Source organism: Pyrgilauda ruficollis, unplaced genomic scaffold, assembly GCF_017590135.1.
Source record: "Pyrgilauda ruficollis isolate IOZ18807 unplaced genomic scaffold, ASM1759013v1 scaffold3, whole genome shotgun sequence".
Classification (NCBI taxonomy): Eukaryota; Metazoa; Chordata; class Aves; order Passeriformes; family Passeridae; genus Pyrgilauda; species Pyrgilauda ruficollis.
The window spans coordinates 17,990,811-18,012,351 of NW_024524377.1; the positions used below are offsets into that span (position 1 = coordinate 17,990,811).

At 36.6% G+C, this 21,541-nt stretch overlaps 1 protein-coding gene across 4 annotated transcripts; it reads right to left on the reverse strand.

Annotated features, from left to right (window-relative positions):
* Window positions 1-331: 331 nt before the first annotated feature.
* Window positions 332-21,363, reverse strand: METTL8 (methyltransferase like 8). 4 transcript variants are annotated; one of them, XM_041473243.1, is made up of 11 exons: window positions 21,231-21,363; window positions 20,643-20,755; window positions 15,768-15,923; window positions 12,382-12,473; window positions 7,234-7,580; window positions 6,568-6,617; window positions 4,020-4,083; window positions 3,548-3,687; window positions 1,542-1,648; window positions 1,380-1,445; window positions 332-662 (listed from the first exon to the last, which is right to left on the reverse strand). In XM_041473243.1, the coding sequence occupies exons 2-11, from the start codon at window positions 20,645-20,647 to the stop codon at window positions 475-477; spliced, it is 1,215 nt and encodes a 404-aa protein (XP_041329177.1). In that variant the 5' UTR covers window positions 20,648-20,755; window positions 21,231-21,363; the 3' UTR covers window positions 332-474. The 4 variants fall into 4 exon arrangements, with proteins under 4 accessions (XP_041329177.1, XP_041329175.1, XP_041329176.1 ...); XM_041473241.1 differs by having other exon boundaries at window positions 7,189-7,580; XM_041473242.1 differs by lacking the exon at window positions 21,231-21,363 and adding an exon at window positions 21,018-21,218 and having other exon boundaries at window positions 7,189-7,580.
* Window positions 21,364-21,541: the final 178 nt, after the last annotated feature.

The window sequence follows — 21,541 nt, forward strand, 5'->3', positions numbered from 1 at the left end:
GAGGAAATACAGTCATAAGGCACAATGGTTGAAAAGGATGTGAGTCAGAAATTAACATAGTGCAGCCTGTAGTAATACTGAGAACAGATATTCTGTTTCTCTAAATCTCTGAAACAATTACACTTCAGACTAAGCTTTTTACATACTGTGAATTTCAACAGGAATGAGATATATACTTATTGACCATTCATATTCAAGGGAGTAAAATAATGCCTGGTCACAGTTATGAAAAGATTATTGCATATTAAGCAGAAGTCAGAAATGGCTGTTATTTCCCTCCAGATTTTTCTCACACATATGAATTTACAAAGAAAAGAAAGTCAGAGAAAGGTTTTCAGTTCAATACATTTATTCAACTTTTTTATACTTTTCCGTGGCTAACACAACATTTACACATACTTAAATGAAAATACACATACTTAAATTTGCTTCAGTTTCTGAAGTTCAAGTCTGTACTGCATTTCTGGAGTAAAATTATTTACAAGGGTGTCTTTTGGTGCTTTCTTCAGGATTATGCAGAGATAGTAATGGCTTCTGGAACTTGCTTTGTATCCAAACTCGCTGCATTTTCACTTTTTTCTTTCTGTTTACTTGTAATCGCCGATCAACTAAATTCTGTACTTCAGTTAATCCAGCCAAGGTGAACATGTTCCTCACCTCATCTATTTTTTCATATGAAGAATTATTGCAATTAAAAAAAAAAAGTCATTTGTAGAACATAGTAATTACCAACCTGTAGTTCAACCAAAGATGAAAGTAAATCTGTTTTGCAATTTGAAAGCTAAAGGACACTGCCTGTAATAAGGCTTTTGTTAGAAATTCATTTTCAGCTCTTGATTTATATTGCAGTAAAAATTGTTATGTTGAGGCCCAACTCACAGTTATTACTCACAGCATCCATAGATACCCTTTCTTCACAAGGTTCAAGATGCCATAGTTGAGTAAACAAATGCATGCCATTTGGTCACTGTTCAGGTATTATCAAGATAAAGCTACTTCCCCTGACAAATGACAATCCAGACTTTTATGCCATATATAGCTACAGACTGTCCTTCCAAGCATGTTTACCTCAATTTTAACAGAGAAATCATGTGCATGGTTAAATAATAAAATTTCAGCATACAATTACACACAGGACACTTAAAGAGAAATTTCCTGTGATATCTGTAAGCAATCTTGCAGGACCCCAAATGCAACAAGTGTGCAGACAAAGGAAATTATTTTCTTACAGCAGTTAGCTTTGGGCTTTTTAAAAGCAGAGAATTTTTTTTTAAAGCAAATAAAACCTTCTTTAAATTTATGTTTTAAGATGAGCTTTCACAGTCCAAATCACCTTGAGAAACACTCAACCCATTCTATGAAACTATTACACTTCATACCTTTGGTAAAGAAATATACTCTGGTTCCATCTCCTCTTACATAAAAATTTTCTGACAAGCAACGACCTAAGAAATTAGAGCAATAATGAAAAAGGACATGTCACTTTTTTTTCCCAGAAAGAGCTAAAATGAACTGTGAAATACAAAACATTCAGGAATTACCTTCTTTAAAACGAAGTTGAGCTGTATCATATCTTCCGTAGTCTCGAAATAACACCATTCCTCCAGGCTTCAGAAGCTTAGCCAACCTATTTACAACCCCTTGCATCCTTAGAGAAGAGATGAGATGCTGGTGAAGTTTGCAAACATAAGCAACCAAGTTTGCTGCCACAGACCAAAAAGACAGCACCACCTAAGAGTAAGAGACTGTTCAGGACAGCAGTTGTGCACAGAATTACAGCCTTGCCTACCTAAGTTTTGCACACACAGAAAGAAATGTAATGCCCACAAAAAGTGAAAGTGCTTTGAAAAATTTCATCCAGCAGAACTAGAAGACATTAATTACACAGCTTGAAGAAAGTTTAATACTTCCAATTCTGCAACCAAATTTTAGAGGTGCCTTCTAGCATAACTGAAGTGTGTTAAAAATTGACTACAAGAGTAGCAATTATCAAAAACTAAACACAACAGCCTAGAGAAAAATTACTAAGTAACAATTTTCTGACTATAAATGTATCCTTCTCACATGTACTTTCCATCTTTTCAAAGTACCCAAGTTCTGCACCATGATTCCCTTGGTTTTCTTTTTAATTTCCCACTTTCAAAGTTTCCAGAAAAAAATGTATACTGAGTAAGATGAATCGGGATCACATTTTCCTTTATGCAGTCATTTTAATTCTATGAGATGACAGTAATGACTAAGGCATCTTTGGAAAGTGGGTCTCAAAACACAGAAATCTACATGCAAATCTTTGTGAGTGTATACACATACATGTACAGAAAAGCATCCCTGACAGCCATGGGGAAAAAACCCAACCCAAACCAAAAATGACAACCCACTCTCCTCCAAAAAAAAAAAAAAAAAAAAAACAAAAAAAAAAAACCAAAAAAAAAAAAAAAAAAAAAAAAAAAAGCAACGAAAAAAACTCCAAAACAAAAAGAAAACAAACAAAACAGAAAATCAACCACAAAAACCTCAAACGTATTCTTAAGAGACTAATAGGAAAAGATCCACAGAAATTCTGACAGAACACCTGATTACTGCTTCTACAGTGACTTAATGAACCACTGTTGTCCATTTCTTTCTGGCAGCATCGCTGGAGTTACAGAGATCTAAAGTCTCCTGACTGAACTGTTTTTGGAACCTGGACCCTGGCTTTGTGTGACTCATGTTCATGTCTGAATAAACAGAAAGGAGAAAAATCCTATACAGGGAAGGTTTTTCTGTATAAAGCTAATCACTAGTAGCAGGGAAACAGTTCTCAGACTTAAGCAAATACTGTTCTGTACACCAAGCCCATTTTAATGACATTCTTGAAGTAATAAATGTATTATCACACAAACAGCATGTATTTCCCTTCATATAACCTGGTTAGAGTCAAGAAGTTTAACTTACCTGCCCTCTTTTACATTTTTTGCATTAAAAAAGGTCATGTTCACAATCAGCCAACCTTAACAGTCATAAAATTTAGTTCATTAGACATTGAGAGGCATTAGCAAAGGCTAACAGTACTCAACACCATACATGAAAAATTAGATCAAATTTCATAATCCAAATGAGTTACAAAATTATAGATCCATTTTAGTTTAAAAGGGCTGCATGTAAGCATTTGTATGTGGCTAAATCAGCAGTCTAAGTCTATATCAACATACTGCAAGGTGTTAAATCACGAATGTTTGGTTTTGATCACTCAAAATAACTACCTTCTAGAAGACTTTCAGTCTGGTTTTTTAATTTGCCTTTTTTTGAATCTGTCACTTCTAGTAGAGATGTACTTAGTTACAATATATCCCTTGTATTTTGATGGAGACTGGAGACTCACTAATTATAATTAGCCTGACCAGCTTCTCTCCTGAAGCCTGAAAATTGTAAACAGCATTTAAAATACCTCATATATGCTGTAGCTTATTAAATAACAATGATTCATCATCTTCTTTTGCTATTATTGAAAACCTTCCGTTAAAAAAGAGATTTAACCCATTTGCTTTGCCCTTTAGTCTTCATTTACCTGTCAGGATGAATAGTAGAGAGCACAAAGACAAGGAGAATGACATCCAGGATCTCATCTGGAAAAGGATAGGGTAAAGCATCATCACACACATCATGAACAAAGGCAGAACACCAGGCTGAATTGTAGGACGAATGTGACTGTCAGGAAAAAGATGAAAAGAGGCACAGAGAGAACAGTAGTAGTTAATACGTTTACTGTGACTCAAGATACATTTTTTCTTCAATTATTCTGCATTGTAAAACATCTCATATAAAAGCCCATTCTGTCCGGTATCTTACTCAAGCTGAGAAGCAAGCTCACTGATGGTATTCATTCCTCTCTGCATACAGTATGACTTTGTTCTTTGGAATATTGAAAACTTCAGTTAAAAGTTGTCAAAGCCATCACATTCTTTTTCATGAAGATGGCTTCCTGGCAGCCTCCTGAATTACAGACTTGTAAGGTACTCTAAAGCGAGTGCATGAATTACCTTTACCAGCTCCACTGCTCCTGAAGCAAAATCACAACAGTATAGAAAGGTTCCAGGTGTATTGCTAGGAAAACAAAACATCAGTTAGAAAATTATTAATGTATAAGATAAAAGTCTACATCAGTGTTCATGAAACTTCAGAGGGTCCTCTGGGGTTCTCCACAGGTTTGATCAAGCATGCTTTATTGATGTCTAGCACATGGAAAGCCACATAGGTTGTAATGAACCAATAGGGCAGAAAAATTCATAAGAATACCAACAGACAGCTAGTACAAAAAGAATTATAGCCTTGTCTGTGAGGAAGCAAAAATGAAAAGAAAAAAGGTCACAGAGGCTGTCAGAACTGACGACAGTGTCCTGGTGCTGTAATGCATAAATGCACATTAATAGGTCACATTTTCTTACAGGAGCACTGCATTATTAGCCCATGCATGCAGTTTAGTTAGCAATATGATTTGGGTAGGGATGGAGAGTTGCAAAAGTCATCCAGTTCTGTAGAATTTTGGGGTTCCATGTATCACCTTGCTGTTCTTTTGATTTGATTAAGCATTATTGGTTATTGTACTCCATTATCTCCTTTGTTTTCCAGCCAGGATGAATAAGCACTTCCTGTAGCAGTTTTCTCTTCTCTTCCCATCCAAGACTGAGCCAGCTGCAAATTTCCTTGTACCATTCATCAGACAGTAGTAATTCTAGGGAGAAGTTTTTTCACCTCTGAAGGACAAACTGAGAAAGCTATTCAAAACCCACTAAGAGATGACCTCATGATCAACTCATGATCAATTTAATTAATTTAAAATATATTTAAGGTTTTAGATAGATGGCTTCTTTAGAAGGGAATCAATAAACTCTGCCAGTGCCTGTAAGATCTCACAATATACACAGCTAAGCTAGTGACTTCTGAAGGCTCAACAGGAGAATGCTTCTGGAACAAAATATACTCCATGCTTGCTTGTTTTGCTGAGCAAAACCTTTATCAACTCTGTGACCACCATGAGAATTGATGAATTTACGTATTTATTATGAATGAGGACAAGCAGCCAGGTTTTGGACCCAGTCAGTCCCTTGGGAAAGGTTAAGCTGATTACCTAATAGACTTGTTAGAATGTTGGGGGTTTCTTTGTTTTTTAAGAGCAGAATAGGAGCTATGTAAAAAGATATGAGACAAAGATATGGCTTGATCTGGATGGTGTTTTTATGACACACTGTATTAAAAAGCACTAACTTAAATTTTAAGGGAGGCAGGGGGAAGAGGTTTAAGAGTTACATTACTAACTTTAGTGAAATTTTCTTTTGCAGCCAGGGTACACTTGCTTGACACTGGCTTGTTTTTATATGCATATAATTATATGCATATAGATATATTATTTTATATGCAGACAATTGCCAGAATGGCAATTTTTATTCAATTCAGAGTAAAACAAACAGGCTAATGCCAAGCCTGCTTAGAGACAAGAGATCTTTCCATTAAGTCATATACAAGACAAACAAGCAAGTTGTTCAATGTATCAACCGCTGTGATTGACTGAAGGATTTACACACTAATAGAGATCTCCAGGAAAAATACCTAACAAGTAGATTCTTAATTATCAGAAATGCCAATCTATGACTAATGCCTCCTGTGAGGAAAACACAAAAGTTTGTCTCATCTTTTTCAACACAGCCACATTATATCTTTTCCTATATAGGGCTCCTTTCAAAGATTTCATATGAAACCAGGCTCTCCTTTCACTACATGCTGTCTAAAGCAAAGCATTTGTTGTGGGATGAAGATGCATTGCTAACAGAGGTTTCACGTATGACCCTGGTGCACCACTTAATTCCTCCTGCTGCATTTCCATATCTGCAAAATAGAGAATTTTTTTGTATAACGGTGATACTAGCAATCAGAATTCATTGATAGAATAACGAATTGTGTTGTTCTCAAGCTCTTATAGGCATGAATAGAAAGAAATGTATTTCAACCCTTGAAATATACATAGCCTTTCCAATAAAACCTTCCTGCCTACATGGATGGGAGGACAAGCTGTCATAACAGATTTTTCTAAAACTGGAAGCTAAGTGGATTAAGATGTTTCAGTGAATTAAGTAATGTGATACAGGACTTGTGCCTTGACACTAAAACCACAAGTAATGTGACAAATATACCATCCAATTCAGAAAAAATAGAACTTCTTTCCAGTAGATCACATGCCATTATCTATGGTCTCTATAATTTTGGCCTTTTGAAGAGATACCTGGTAGCTTTACAGTGATCTTTAAGACAAGAGAATATTTCATCTGCCTGAAATTAACTACAAGAACTCAGCCTGAATGCACCCAAAGACAAACACTGTCGGCAAATATGATCCTCCAAGACCAGGATGGAGCAATATGAGGGGTATCCTATACTGATGCCACCAATATTATTTGTGGTTTGACACACTAAGAATCTTAGCACTGTAAAATGTTCACTCAACGCTTCCTGCAGCACTGATCCAGCACCAACATTTGGTGAAAATGAAGATATGAATTCAATATTCATATTTGGAAATCCAACACAATTTACCATAAAACTTTCAGAATAGGAAAGACACTGTTTCCAGCTCCACAACCAACCTAAAATCAGAAGAGAAAGATAAAGTTAAAATAAATGATCAAATAAAACCTTTTTTTGTTATTTTTGTCTTAAATTAGTTGGCCAGTAGAACCCATTAGACTTGAAGAAATGTTGGACAGAAAGGGTATAATCAGCTAATACCACAATTCTCAAATAATTTACATGATCATGTTTCTCCCCAATGTCTTTCTGAAGTTAAAAGAGAATCAGTCTCTCAAACTGCATAAGAAAATGCAATACTCTTGTCCAATTTCACCATTTGGCAAGAATGCAGCAAGTACTTGCACTTTGAGACAAAGCACTTAAACTCACACCTTTCCTTAGGAAATAAGAAACCTGATTTTCAATGAAAATGGAATCTAACAATCTAGCACTATTCTGATTTGGGAAAAACTATAAAGGGAAAACCAAGTCTAGATTTAGGTTTCTCTGAAAGTTTCTGCCATAAATGAATGTAGTATGTAAAATTCCAAAGGCTTGCTTTCTTGATACTTAGTAAGGGTCTTTATTGGATTTTTGAGTAATTACTTGGAGTCCTTTATGATGGGCAGAACATTTGCAGCGCATTACCTCTAATATTCGGTAAGTGGCATTGCAGCCAGGGAAGGATTCTACCTTGCCAAGTTCTTCTCCACACTTTTTACATTGAGGATTGTCAGTAACAGCTTTTACTTGATTTTTATTATATATATATCCTTGTACAGCAGTAGAACCAGATCCATACTTTTTCTCCCAGTATTTTTCTCCTTCTTCAAACATTCCGTTTTTGAGTAAAAAACTGTTGTCGTTATTTATTTTCATGTGTTCCAAAGATACTTCCTCTGTTTTGAACTCTTGTCTCCTTTTTTCTGGAAGAATTTCTGGAAACTCCAGAAACAGCCAATTGCGATCCTTGAAAAAGTTATTTTTATGTGTCTTGTAAAATTCATTCCAATATTTACTGGCTTCTCTCTCATATTTATCTGAAATTAAAACAGAACAACACCTTGGTGAATATGAGCTTAGCTAGAAAATACTCAAAAGCAACACATAATTTGGACCTCAAATATACAGTTTAAAAATCCATAGTTCCACACATTGTACATTTAAATTAAAACACATGGATTTTGTGTCCCACCTTAACGTGTGCTGAAAGTAACTCCTATGAAGGTTTAATTAGATTTTATGACACTTAGGAAGGGGTTGACAGGCTTACAGCATATTTTTAAACATATAGTGACATCATGGAACAGCACCACCAAAATACAGAATCTGAAGATTCTTAGACAAGCTTTCATGTCTCAAATTATAAAAACAATGCATTTTTTCAATTATTTAAGAAATAGTAAATTGAAATTCTTTAATGCTTTATGAAATCTGTAATCAATGGCAAATTTTCTGGTACCTCATCACCTATTAATAAAAAATTCCAGTTCTGTGAACTGGACTGATAAATGCTACTGCATAGCAAATAGACAGTAATTCACACTTAAGCATTCAACAATACAGAAGGAACATACTTGCTTTCTTATTTTCAAAACACTTCAGAGTCTTACAACAGACTTTTGTGTTTACTTTTAATTCACAAAACATTCTAACTGAGTGTCAGAATGTCAGAAAGTAGGACTGGAAAGGATTTCACACAGTCAAAGAATTCATATCTCTTCTCCACAAACATCTGTCCAACTTATTCTTAAAATACCACCTTTCACATACAACTTTCTTCAGTAATATATTACAGTCCTTAATTTTCTACACAGTTAGAAACCTTTTCCACTACCTAAGAACCTCTATCTTGCAATTAGGTCAAGCAATTCTTGTCCCAGCTACGGATCAAGCAGACAAAGCAAAGATTACTCTCTTTTTCTCTTTGTAACACCAATTTACATATTTGAAGTATTTTACTATGCCTCCATAAACAATCTCTTTTCTAAATTGTCTAAAACTAACTCTTTTCTTTTTGGTTTTTAGACTTCTGATAATTTCAATTTTTCTTCTCTAGATTCTCTCGAATTGATTTACTACTTTTGGGTGCTGTATTCTGGCAAAGGCATTATCACTGCAGAGCAAAAGGAGTATTTTATGAGGCTTCCAGGTTGTAATCCTGTTTATAACTCCCAGCTTGCCATTTTGCAACAGCGTGACACTGCTGATTCAGCTAGTGATTCACCACAACTCTCAGATCTTCTGCAAAATGACTACCAAGCCAATTGTTCCAAAACCTAGCTTGTTTTTTTTCTCAAGGAATTATTCTGAAGCAAAGAAATCTGCACCATTTTTAGCAAATTTATATATTTCAGATTCTTTTTTTCCATCATTTGTCCAGACCTTTCTGAATCTTAATCCTGTCCTTCACCATACTTAAAATGTGTTTTCACTTAACATCATCTTCAAGTCTCTAATTTCCTGAGGTGTCTAATGAAAACACCAAGCAGAACTGGACACAGAATAAAACACTCCTCTGCTCAGCACAGCCTTCCATTTTGAAAGGATCTCTCTAGGCATTCATTCACCCAAAGGCAGTTTCATTAGCTCTCACTTGCCTAACTTGCTTATGAAAATGTCAAGTAAAGCAAGTCAGAAGCCTGACTAAGGATAAACTTCAGGACATCTGCTGCTTTTCCCTTATCCCCAGGGCTTGTAACCTTCTCCAAGAAGGGAAATAGCTTGATTTTACATTATTTATTCTTGAAAAAATATTTGTTGGCCAGTATTCATCTCCTTTGTTCTTCTGAGCCCAACGTCTGCAAGCTCTGGATGTACTCTTCCAGTATTTTTCCAGGAACTAAAACCAATTATATGACTCTTCTTTTTTTCCCATCTCCTTTTTAAAAAAACAGATATTCTCTTTTCTGCTTTTCCACTCATCCATGTACTCTATGGATGTACTTTGTATCCTGCTCTTTTTCACTTCAAGAACAAAATCTTTCCTCCTTCTCACTAGCACTAATTGTGCTAGCCACTGGACTGGAGCTAGCTAACCCTTTCAAAGGAAGGCTGATAAAAAGATAAGAATTACAGCTTTTCAGCGTCTCTTGTTGATGGTTTTCCCTTCCTTATCCCTCCTAAGTACCAAACAAAATTCTTTTTCTTGTTTTTTCCCCCTTATTTCCAAAGCATTTGCAGAACTATCTTGCTACCCCTGACATCTGTTGCTGCAAAAGAGTACCTCATATAATGTGCTGCATTTCCTATTTTGTTCTCACTCACACCAACACATTAATTCTTTTCATATAAATGTACAGAGTAAATGTACAGTGCACTTCTACTATTCTCTTTAAATCTTAACATATTATTTCCTAAATTGCTACAGCTTTTCAGAGATAAACAAGGCTGAGAATTATCATTAGAGGCACAGACAGGCAGTGGGAAGTGGTAAGGAGGTGGCAGAATGCCTTGTCCTAGAAATCTGCATAACGTTTTAAAATTAACATTTAATATATCCAATTGTATCATTAAAGGGCAGGACCCGGCCCTGTAATTGTAATTGTATAGGCCTGTTTTATATTAAAAGTTCAGAGTTGACTGAGGTCATATATATATCAGATTTCAATAGTTTAAGCTGCATATTTATAGATTGCTCAGCTTCAGTATAAAAACCAAAAGCCTTCTAGTCAAAAGATTCTTTAATTATTATCACCCCTTGCTATAGTCACAATTTTCCTACAAGTCTTCTCAGAGCCCTTGTACTTAAATTCACATCAAGTTTTCCAGACTTCAGAACTGAAGGAAAGAAATAGCTAAAGTCAGCCTTTCAAACTGTATTAGTATGGAATGACATGGATTTAAGTGAAGGAATACTTTACTTTGCATTTTTGCACAGGTCATTCCCGCATCTCTGTGTAATAACATGCATGCAGTATTAACAAATTTTTATTTAATTTTGTGTATTTAATTAGCCTACCCACAAAATATTCCAAAGCATGTAAAAATTACATAACTAAAAAACATATAAATGTCCAAGAAAAAACACAAAAAAAAAAATTCCCCAAACAAACAAACACCAAAACAAAAACTACAACCAAAAAAACTACCAAAAAGCCCCAAAAAAAGCCAAAGGAAAAAGCCCACCAACCAACCAACAACAACAACGAAAAAAAAAAACCACAAAAAAAACACAGAGAAACAAAACAAACAAACCAACCAAACAACCTTTACTTTGTCTATCGATTTTTCTCCATAAAAGAATCTTCAACTGCTAGCAAGTATGCCTGAGAAGAAACTGCACATGCTAATATGTAAATCAAATTCCTAAATGTAATATCAGGAGTTCATTCAGTTGCACTGCTCTTGCTTTAAAAAGGCTCACCAGAGCTCTTCTACTTCAGTAATATAATAGAATTGTTGAAATCTGTCTTTTTTCCCCTCACTGTAGTTTTCAAGGCCCCAAAATAACCTGCTCATTAGCCTTGGTTTAGTTCATTGTTTACACAAATAGGCCAAAATGTACTTCCATTTGCAGAATGAAGCTGAAGCTTTCTGAAGGAACACTATCAGCAATGCTCACCTATTCAAATTCTAGACAGAGGGGCATTCATAGGAAATGTCCTTGGATTCTTGTGTTTCATGGCAATAGCCAAATGCCTGATTATGCCATTTCTCACCAGCACAAACTAACTTCTAATTGATTGTAGATGAAGAATGCAAGGTTCCATGAACACACAACCATACAGCTTACTTTTTAATTACGAGCTCTTTTTCAGCTTTTTATACAAATCAAGATATTAGATGTAATTTTTGAAAAACAAACATTGTACTCCTGTATGTAGGTAAAGAATGTGACAGGTAACAGAGAAAGGCAGGCTGACAATCTCAGAGTATTCAAGGTGATGAAGGGCACACAATGCAAGGCACATTCTCAGCTAATTCAAATAAACTCCAACATGTGCCTTAGCTACACCAAGGCATAGGATCTTAACGACACTATCTGGCAGATTCACAACATGCTAAGTAAACAGAGGCACAGATATCCAAGTAACCACTTTCAGAATACCCTTGTAACAGAACAACAAATGAAGCATCCAGTCTTCTATGCTACTATCAAGTTGATATTCCAGCTTTAGCATTCATAACTACCCCAGAGTTTAGTCTATGGTTTAGTTTGCCAGTTTGAAACTAGAGCTATCACTCTTCAGAAACCCAGAATACATTAAATTTCCTTCTGAAGACAGGCACAAAACTCCTTAATCCCTTAGAGAGCAGACCATACAGGATGTATTGGAACACCTTGCACACAAAGTGAACGCAGATTCCTGAAGCACTCCCAGCTCACCCTGGCAAAGGCAGCAAGCTGGGACCAGCTGGGACCACTGCAACTTTCATGGCATTTAACAGAAATACGCTCTCTAACAGAAACAAGCTCTCTAAATAGTGCACAAATCACTGAAAAGCATTTGAATATTGTACATGGGAATCTTCATCCCCAGCACACTAGCTGATTGCAAATTCATCCCCTTTGATTCTGTAAAAGCCTTGTGTAGTAGGAGTTGTATTCCGGAGGACTGCAAAATGGGTCAGAACAACTGCACCACACTGAGGCACGTGTTTTACATAGAGTCTAATGCCACCCTAATTGTAAAACTGGTCAAATAAGTGACTGGATTGTTAGAAAAAACACACTCTGAGATCTTTTGAGGCAACAAAGGGAAAAAAAACCAAAAAACAAATTAAAAAATTTAGACAAAAATATGTAGAAATAAAAAGAGTGTTCCTGAATTCTACAGCATCTTCAAATGTTTTAATAAAGAGCATTAAAATTTTTTTATACCGTTTGAAATTTGTTACCTTGGTCTTCCAGTTGAACTCTCACAAGAGAGTTCTCTGTTGCTTTTTTCTTGGCATTCTCCTCTTCTTCTTGTGACCATTGCATGTGGTCCCTGCAGAAGGCAATTGAAGCAACAGCTTTTCAATAGGGTTTTTCATGATATTTTTTCCCAGGAAAAACAGTCATGAATTAGCTACACTGTCTCAAATCTCAAATACCTTTTTTTTTTTTTTTTTGAGTGCAAGCAAATGACCACAAGGAGACTGACAGTTAAAACCTAAGTTTCAGTGTATGATAGATAAAAATGAATTACTAATTAGGTAAAAATCAAGTGACTAAGAAACATATCCCAACTGCCAAGAGAGTAAAGTAGAATGTATTTCTTTTATTAATAACAGGATTATATGTATCTTGCAAATTGAGTGTGTTACAGGAGTGTATTTTGAGTGTCCCATTAGAACTGTATTTAGCTGAATACAATAAGAGACCTACTAACAAACACCCTAATGCAAGAAACACCTCACATTAATAGCGTTTACGATGAGGAATTAAGGACTAGCAAAGAAATCAGCTGTTCTGAAACAAGGGAGCATAATCCACCTATTCAATTGGAACAGGTGGAATTGATGAATAGGATTTTACTTTTCTGAGGACTAGAGATAGCTAACATTAAAAAAATAAAACCACACACAGAATGAGACATTTGTAAGACAAGTCAAGCAGTGCTGCAATGTTTCCAAAGTCTATGGCATCTATACTTGTGTAAAGTGGTTACCTAAATGTTATGCTAATCCATGGTCACATAACCAAATCCAGATCTGACCCTGATTACTAAACTGCCTTCACTGCAGATTCTGGTTTGGATCAGACCACAATGGGGAGGGCCCAAAAATGTGTTGCAGCACGTTTTCAAAAGCCAATCAGCTGTCCCTCCAAATTGTCCAGTCTGAACAGATAAATTAGATAATATAATTCAAGTAATCCATTAGATTCTAATCCTAGTGAAATCAGCTAACTTAAAGCCCATGACTAAAATTTCATTGGTTACTGTGGGAAAAGGAAGAAGGTGCCAACTTGAAAAGAGTTGATTGTCTCTAAAAGCTAATGAGTATCTTCCTTTTCCGTACTTGGTGACATATAGGTAATTTAATTCTTAGACCTTCACTGTTCCTCTTTTGTTAATTGTGGGAGACTAATTGGTATGTATTTGTCTGCTTGCCTCAGACTCGATTTCTGCCTCTCCGCTGAAATATTTCTCATTATTGTCCCCAGCAGGTTGCCTCTCCCCTTCCTGTATTTGTTCATATACCAAATGTTCCTGCGCAGTGTCATGGCTCTGACAGACATGCTGCAGTAGAATAAAACTGAGTGACCGAAGCATTATCAGGCAGACATCCCCTTGGAAACTCTTGCTTCCCTCACTGCTATCATCAGTTTTGACCTTGCCTATTCCAGCAAGCTGAAACCAAGGACTATTCATATGGCAATATTACACAGTCAGCCCTTCTGACAGATGACTTGCTGCACTGTAATCTTTAGCTGATCAATTTTAATCCATCATCGCATGTCTGTCAGAGCCCTTAGGGGCTCTACACACAATACTAAAGGGCCTGAAGCCCTCCATCTTCATTAACAGCCTTTTTTTTCCTCCTTGGAAATTCATAAAGCCCCTTTTGATGCTTTTGTAGGAATTTCTATGTGGTAGATCCCAAACAGTACTGCTGCAACACTTCTTGATCAAAATCTACAGAAGAGGGGACATTGCATAGTTCTTACAGCAATTGTTTACATAGTATGGATGCTTCACATGAGGCAGCTCCTTCAGCAATACAAGCTGGTAGGAACACAGGACACATAAGAACTCTAAGCACAGAATTGTTTAAATACAGAAGTGTTTTAAGCTGAACACTGAGAGCAGCAAAGTAAGCTATCCATTTTAACCACACCAGGAACTGTTAACATGAGTAGGCCTGAAATGAGATCAAACAATGCTGCTTTCAGTTCAGCCTATTCAACTTAGTCTTTTTTCACTAACTTGTTTGCTAACTTAGGGTTTAATTATCTCTGTGATAATGTGAAAACTGGTTCAATTACTGACCTGAACAGAAGCAGGCATTTTTTGCTCCAATGTTTAGCATCATTCATTATTTCTCTCTCAAAATGACAGAAAAGCACCACAACAGGCATCTAAAGCATTAGTTCCCAATTTTAATTTATTTAGTATTTCTAGCAGCAATGGTAGCAGCTCTTGTCTCTCTGCCAATTCACACAAAAAGAATGCCACTTTATGAACTAACAAAGATGATGAGTGGAAAACAAAAGGACATCATACATCAATGTTAGAGAAGACAAATATCTTATGCTCACCCTGTATAATCTATTTAGCACTACCACCACATCCTAATTCTCCTTATCTCCCTAGTGAGAACCCTGCCAATGCAACGAGCTTCAGAAACAGTGACCTACACCCCAGCATAGCCAGGTTCTTGATTTATCAAGACCATCACAACTTCCATGCACCTCTGTTTCAATTCAATTTCACCTGTTTTCCCATCTGAGCTACATAGATTCACCTGCAGATCCACTTTCTGAACAACTCTGTTTCTTCACTTCCACCTTCACAATCCATCCCTGCACAATCCATCCCTTCACAATCCATTCACCTGCACCAAAGTTTGATAATTCTGTGTTAGACTGTCACCAAAGGGTAGCAGGTAAAACTGAAGCTACACATGATCAATTTTTTCAAAGGAAATTATAAAAAAAACAGAGTTTCATAAAAAACAATGTTACAGGAAAAGGGTGGCCCTTTTCTCAAAATCTTTTCCTCCCTTGATTATACCTTGATTATATAGCCTACATTTCAATCAGCACTTACAATGATTTTACATTTTATGTAAAGGATTCATCCACCTAGCAGGAAGCACTAAGCCTGGAAGATGCTTAAGAACTACACTGCATATAGATTTATGAAACACAGAGACAAACTTTACACTCTTAACACAATAATCACACAGCTACCAGCTTCCTTGACCAAGGAGGTATGGCCAACTCCAAATTTAGCCTGAAAGTGGTAAGCATTAGGGAGCTAATCCAGTACGCAATGTACCTAAAAACTTTCTGCCATTTTAAATAACATGGACTAGCTTATCTCTACATCCTCTGTCTCCTAATTGATTACTGATCCATAATAATATTTACCTTTCCTTGACTAACTATCAGCTTTTAACACAAGTCACTGAGAGGTCGTAACTGTCAGATTGCTTGTGACAGTCTCAGGTTTCCTCTAGTGCTACCTTCATATGTCTATTCTGGCAGCACCTTGTTTTAGACACCCACACCATTATTCACCAGAGTAAACAGCACACAAAATGATATGAAAATGATCCTTGAAGAAACATCTCACCACATGTTATGCTCAAAGACCTTAGAAGGATCAGTTAAAACCCGTGATCCGAGTGGAACCGTTGGTCGTCTATTACTTTGGTGCCTGTATTGCATCTTGTTTTTCCTCAGACATAAAGCAGAAAGCCTTGTAACGAAGTTTGGTGCGTTGAGAGACCTGAAAACACATTTAACTCAAATTACAGTTTTGCAGTAACCCAACTGTTTATGTCACTTACATGAGAGACTGGTCAAATAACCAAGAACAGGTATCAGATTTACTAAAAGTAATTTACTAAAATATCAATTCAAACACTTTTTAGAAAAAGGCAACATCCCTTCAGTGTGCTGAAAGCCCAGATAATCCCAAAGTAGGCTACTGAAACCAGTCAGAAGATAAATTACCTGATATAATTTCAAAGTCCTGTCAGAGAGGGGAAGGAAAAGAGATACACAGTAAAACAATAACCCAAGACTGATATTGTACCTTTACAAATACAAACAAGAAATGATCAGTAAAGAAACCACTTCTTCTAGTGGGTACATACTGTCAGCAAAATTGACACTTTTCACCCCACTCATTTTCTTCAAAAGATTTCACTCTGGAACTGTGACTATTGTTTTATGCTTTTAAATAGGAAATTAAATATCTTTTTTTAAGTGTAAACATAGTGCACATAAAGCTTTCCAACATTTCTGCCATTTATTCTCCCGATCCCTGTTCACTGCTGTCTTTGAAATGTAATTGTTATACATGTTTAATTTCTACCAATGGAAATTATAAAATGATTCAGATTTTTCTATTACATGTATAATTTTATCTAATATTGCTATTTTTTACTTTACTTGGAATATCTTCACAAAGGATCAATAATGAAAGAAAACAAGTGTGTGTAGCTAGTATTAGCAATTTTTGCATATTCTTATTAATGTAAGCTTTCTATGAGACTAATAAAATTAAACACCCCTCCTCCTACTTTTACTCTCATGGGCTTTTGTTCTTTATTCCTTAAAATTATTGTAAGTCCTATTTTTTCCTGGCTTTTTTCTCTTCTTTTTTTGCAGTGCTGCTTCCATAAAAACCACATATACAAATTCAATGCACTGGAAATCCAAAGCGTAGTTACAAAAGAACAGGCACTAGAAAACATTCTGTGCAAATTGGTTGCAAAACAAAGATTTCTATCTCGAGGAAAATAGTAGTATTTGATCACAAGTCTTGTACTGTGAATTGAAAATTATTAATCTGTACACATCAATACAATGACTGGCAAAGGAATCACTTCAATTAAATTAACAATTCCTCATTTATCATGTACTTTTGAATGAGTCATGCTTTAAAAAGAGCATTGTTTATTCATTTTAAGCCTACAGAAAAAGAAAGGAAAAAAGATTAAAATGCCTTTTTATTTGTCAAAGTTTAAATAAAATGGAGTTTGCCTTATTGTTGACAATGCCAAACAAAACCACTGTTAATTCTGGCTGCTGAGACTAATGTTACCAAGACATGGAAGCATTACCATACAGTGAAAACATAACATTTAGTCCTATTAAAAAAATCAAAACTTCTTCTAATGTTAATGAGTTTATTGTGGTTTTTTTTTTTTTAATGAGGCTCACCAACCAAAACTATTCCAATTTATACTTCAATTACTACAAATTTTTAATGTTTTTTTATTTGAAAATATGTATGCATTTTTCATAACATAATCCATAATTATTAACATATATGGGATATAATGAAATAGTAATTATAATACATGAAAATTAAGGCCTCATGACAATTTCTGCAAAATGTGTATTTTATATAAAGGCAATGAAAAATAAAATTCTTGAAAACAAAAACAAATAGAAAATCCTCCAGAACCCCAAACCACAATATGAAATTATTATTATTAAATTATAGAAATGCTTGGATAAAGATTCCATTATTACATTGCAAACTGTTTACAAATCCTCTTCCTCCCTCAATCATTTGAAAAAACCTGAGTTCGTATCTTGCATTTCCTGTGCCAGCATTGATATTCACCATAAAATACAATGATTCAGCTGCTAGGCTAGTCACATAATTTTTCTTGGCTTTCTAAATATCTCAATAAGAACATGAAAAGATGCACAGATGGGAACTACAGTCAGATGACTAAGATGATCTTACATCAGTAAAACCCAGATATGCAAGCCTTTCTATGAAAAAGTGAGCCTTTGAGTGATAGTTGAAGAATTTTAGCAGATAAATTCTGAAAATATAAGACAAGTGGGGTAGGTGAGGAAGTTTCCTGTTGCAATCTATGTTAAACATGAATGAACTCCCTTGAGACATGCACGTACATCCCTGAGAATTATAAGTCATCCATAGATTATGGGATTAGTTGGCAACATGACTACTAAAAGCTCAAAATGCATTAAATCACTTTTAAGCCTAAATTCTGTTTTCTGAAGGGAGTCATTGTTTGATTGTTTAACTGAAGTTTGTTAATGAAACAGGCAAACACCCTTTCTTGTTATCAGGTAAGATGATCATACCCTGAAGTTATGACAGCAAGAAATGTTGCCTGAAAGAATTAGGAGTTCTTTCCCTGTTCACAGTCACAGTCAGGAATACTTTACGCTTGATTATTAGTCAAAGAACTCAACTTTCATCTTTAAGGAAATTAACATAAAACTGAATTACAATAAAAATTACTAAATTTTGTAGCAGCATAACTATTTTTCAGAAAAAAAAAAAACCCTTAAAGAAAGAATGCACTCGATAACAATGTTGAAGAGAAACATGGAAGTCTTTGTTTCCCCATGGAGCACTGCCTTTTAAACTTTACAGCTTTGTCTTTGTTACAACTAGAGATTAGGTCCTCAATTTAATTAAGAAATTTTAAGAAACAAGCAAACACAGCATCTTTAGTACAGCTTTTTGCAAGTGAACATGCAGAAGAATGTACACACATCAACTGCTAGCCAGACCTCAAGTTGGCATTAAATAAATTCATGTTGCAATTAAAACCCTGAGCAGTCAGTCCTAGAAGAAAAACTAGATATAGGAGAAAAGAACGGCTCTAAGATTCTTTAACAGTCAATTACACCCCAAAACATTTGTAAACCTCTTAACTGATGAGTAAAATTCTTTAAAAGTATCAATTCTGAGAGAGACATCAGAGGAAAAAAAAACCCAACCAAACAAAAAGAACAGAAATAACCTGTTACTTTTGTCCAATAACCTAATTTAATGAACATATTGAATGAAAATATTTTGACATTCGGCTGATCTCCAACTACAAATCTAACAACATCTTTCATCTCCAATCACTATGCCTACTTTTAGAGTCTCTGTTATAAAGACAAAAATAGCCTATATTAGGAACAGTATGTGCAGCTTTTGTTACATTCCTAGACAGAAAAGTATTCTGGAAACAATTAACTTCATACTTCTGCTTGGTACCTTGAAGCTTACCTAGACAACATTTGACCATTAATCCCCAATGCTCTTCTGTAAAGCCTTGCTAATCTGTATTATAACCATCAAACACTACCAAAACTCAAAACACCTTACACAAAACAGATGCCAGTGGCAATCGGGGACAGAAAGGAAAAAAAAAATCAAGATAATGGTAATACAGAAGGTATAACTACGAATTACCAGTGGTTATCTTAAAAATGCATACATATTAATATTACTTAATATTTCCAATCTGGCTGGGGGTGGGGGTGACTTTACCGTCAACCAGACTCATTCATTAACTGAGTGCTTAATCCTATTCTGTATGACCAAGTGACTAATCATGCCCTCTTGGGGCTTCATAATTAGTTTTTCAATTATATACTTCCAAAAAAGTATGCACATTTGAAACAACGTGGTATTTCACAACTTCTCAAACTCAACAGATCTAAAAATTTCAACTGTTTTTCTTTCTCATGCACCACAAATGATGCAGACCTCCCTGTGAGAATATAGCAACTTCAGTAAAACTGCTGCAAAACAGTGCCTCCCAAGGGAAAAGAAAAAAAAATTATTATTTATTTTGATTGCTATAGAGACAGCAAAGTTAAAATTAGTTAAAAAGCAAATCGGATAAAAACAAACAAACCTGCCCCACCAGATATGATTTTAATCACATATACATGTGCTGAGAAGTGCCTGTTCCTCCACAAGTGAGATAGGCTGTTAAAAATAGTTGAGCAAAGAGGAAATAGTTTATGCAATGAGAGAGAAGGGGAGATAAATCCTGCGGATTTACCGGAAACATTTACTTGAATAATCAAAGAAGGGTTCCTTCTTACCCTGCACACCCTCTGCTGGCTGCTACTTACTTACACAGGAAGGAGGAAAAAGGAAAAAAAAAAGCTATTGAGACTTTAGATGTATGGGTACACATACCTGCACAGTGAAGGTACATCTAAACCTCCAAATACCATCACTTAAACTATTTTAAACATACTATCTACAAAATATTGAATATTTAAATGTATTGCCTAACAAAAGATAATTTGTCTCAACACAAACTATGGTGTTTTTTTTAAAGGTGATGAGAATTGGGATACAGCAGCATGAATTTTACTACTGTCTACAGTTTATATTCAAGAACCTCATCCATTTACATTCTTGCAGGACTCTGGAAGTCCATGTGTACTTTGATGAGCTACAACCTGCCTTGCCAGTTCTGAAGTCACTGGCAATGTTGCAAATCCACTGGACAGTAAGCTCCACTTACTGCCCTAATCAGCTCTTTGAAGGAGCAACTGCAACCATTATGTTTGTGGTTAGCTCCCTTCAAGCAATAACTGCAAAGCACCCATTAATTTAAAGGACTCTCTCTTTCCTTCAGTATCAGTGAAGATTCAAGGTTCCACTCAGATCCTGAAGAATAGATGTGGGCACACAAAAAGATCAGCAACTTTTGATTACCCCATTTGGGCGCTTGGCCTCCGGGAAGGAAGAGAAACGAGTCTGTCTCCAGACTTCAGTTGCTCTGCTGGCAAGTAGCGATTGATGACCGTGACAGCATTTGGGATGTACCTCTAAAAATACAAAAATGAAGCGTCATACATCTTAAGAAGTTTCTACTGACGTTGGAGTTTTAAACGGGTTTCAACCAGTCCCTTAACCTTCCCCCCAGCTCCGGGTATGCTCAGTCCCACGGTGCCATACCCAAAAAGGCTCGCGGCCTTCGGGTGCCAAAGGCTCGCAGGTGCCAGGCCAGGCACTCGTCCCGGGAATGCCCTGCGCCCAACCCCAAGGGCTAAAGTCTACAGCAGGAACATTTTAAAAGAAAGAACATACCAGTTCCCATTTCTCCTTAACTAGCTACCACTAACAAAACTTTCCTGATTTAATTGAAAAAACAACGGGTAAAATGTTTCCATCTGCACGCCCCGCACGTCGAGCGCCCGCACCATTCAGCGCAGGAGGGGCGGGGAGCCCGGCCGGGGCAGAGCTCCTGGTGCGCGGGCGGCTGCGCGATACCGGCCGGCGGCCGCTGCCGGCGATTCTCACCGAGCCCTGCGCAACGCCTGCTCCTGCCCGGTCCTCGGAGCGGTGCCTTATCAGCGCCAGCGCCGCAGCGCTCCCGTTCGGGAGGGTGACCCCGCTCGGCCGGCCCCTGCGGGCACCACGCGGCCGCCTCAGCCGGCCAGGCCCGCCCAGGAGCGGCGGCAGGACGTGAAGTCCGGACGCGCCGAGAGATTCCGTTCCCGGAAAAACTACAGTACCCGGCGGGCCGCGGGCGAGGCGGCGCAGGGCTGTCCCCGCCTGGCGTCTGCGGAAACTGGAGCTGCGGCGGCCAGGGAAGCGCGGGGCGCGGAGCT

What these genes read in the sequence shown, in the direction of transcription:
- METTL8 (XM_041473241.1), bottom strand. An exon ending in GTCTTTGAGCATAACATGTG is followed by an intron (nt 12,474 to 15,767) that starts GTGAGATGTTTC and finishes TGCCTTCTGCAG; the next exon opens with GGACCACATGCAATGGTCAC. An exon ending in TCAACTTCGTTTTAAAGAAG is followed by an intron (nt 1,446 to 1,541) that starts GTAATTCCTGAA and finishes CTAATTTCTTAG; the next exon opens with GTCGTTGCTTGTCAGAAAAT.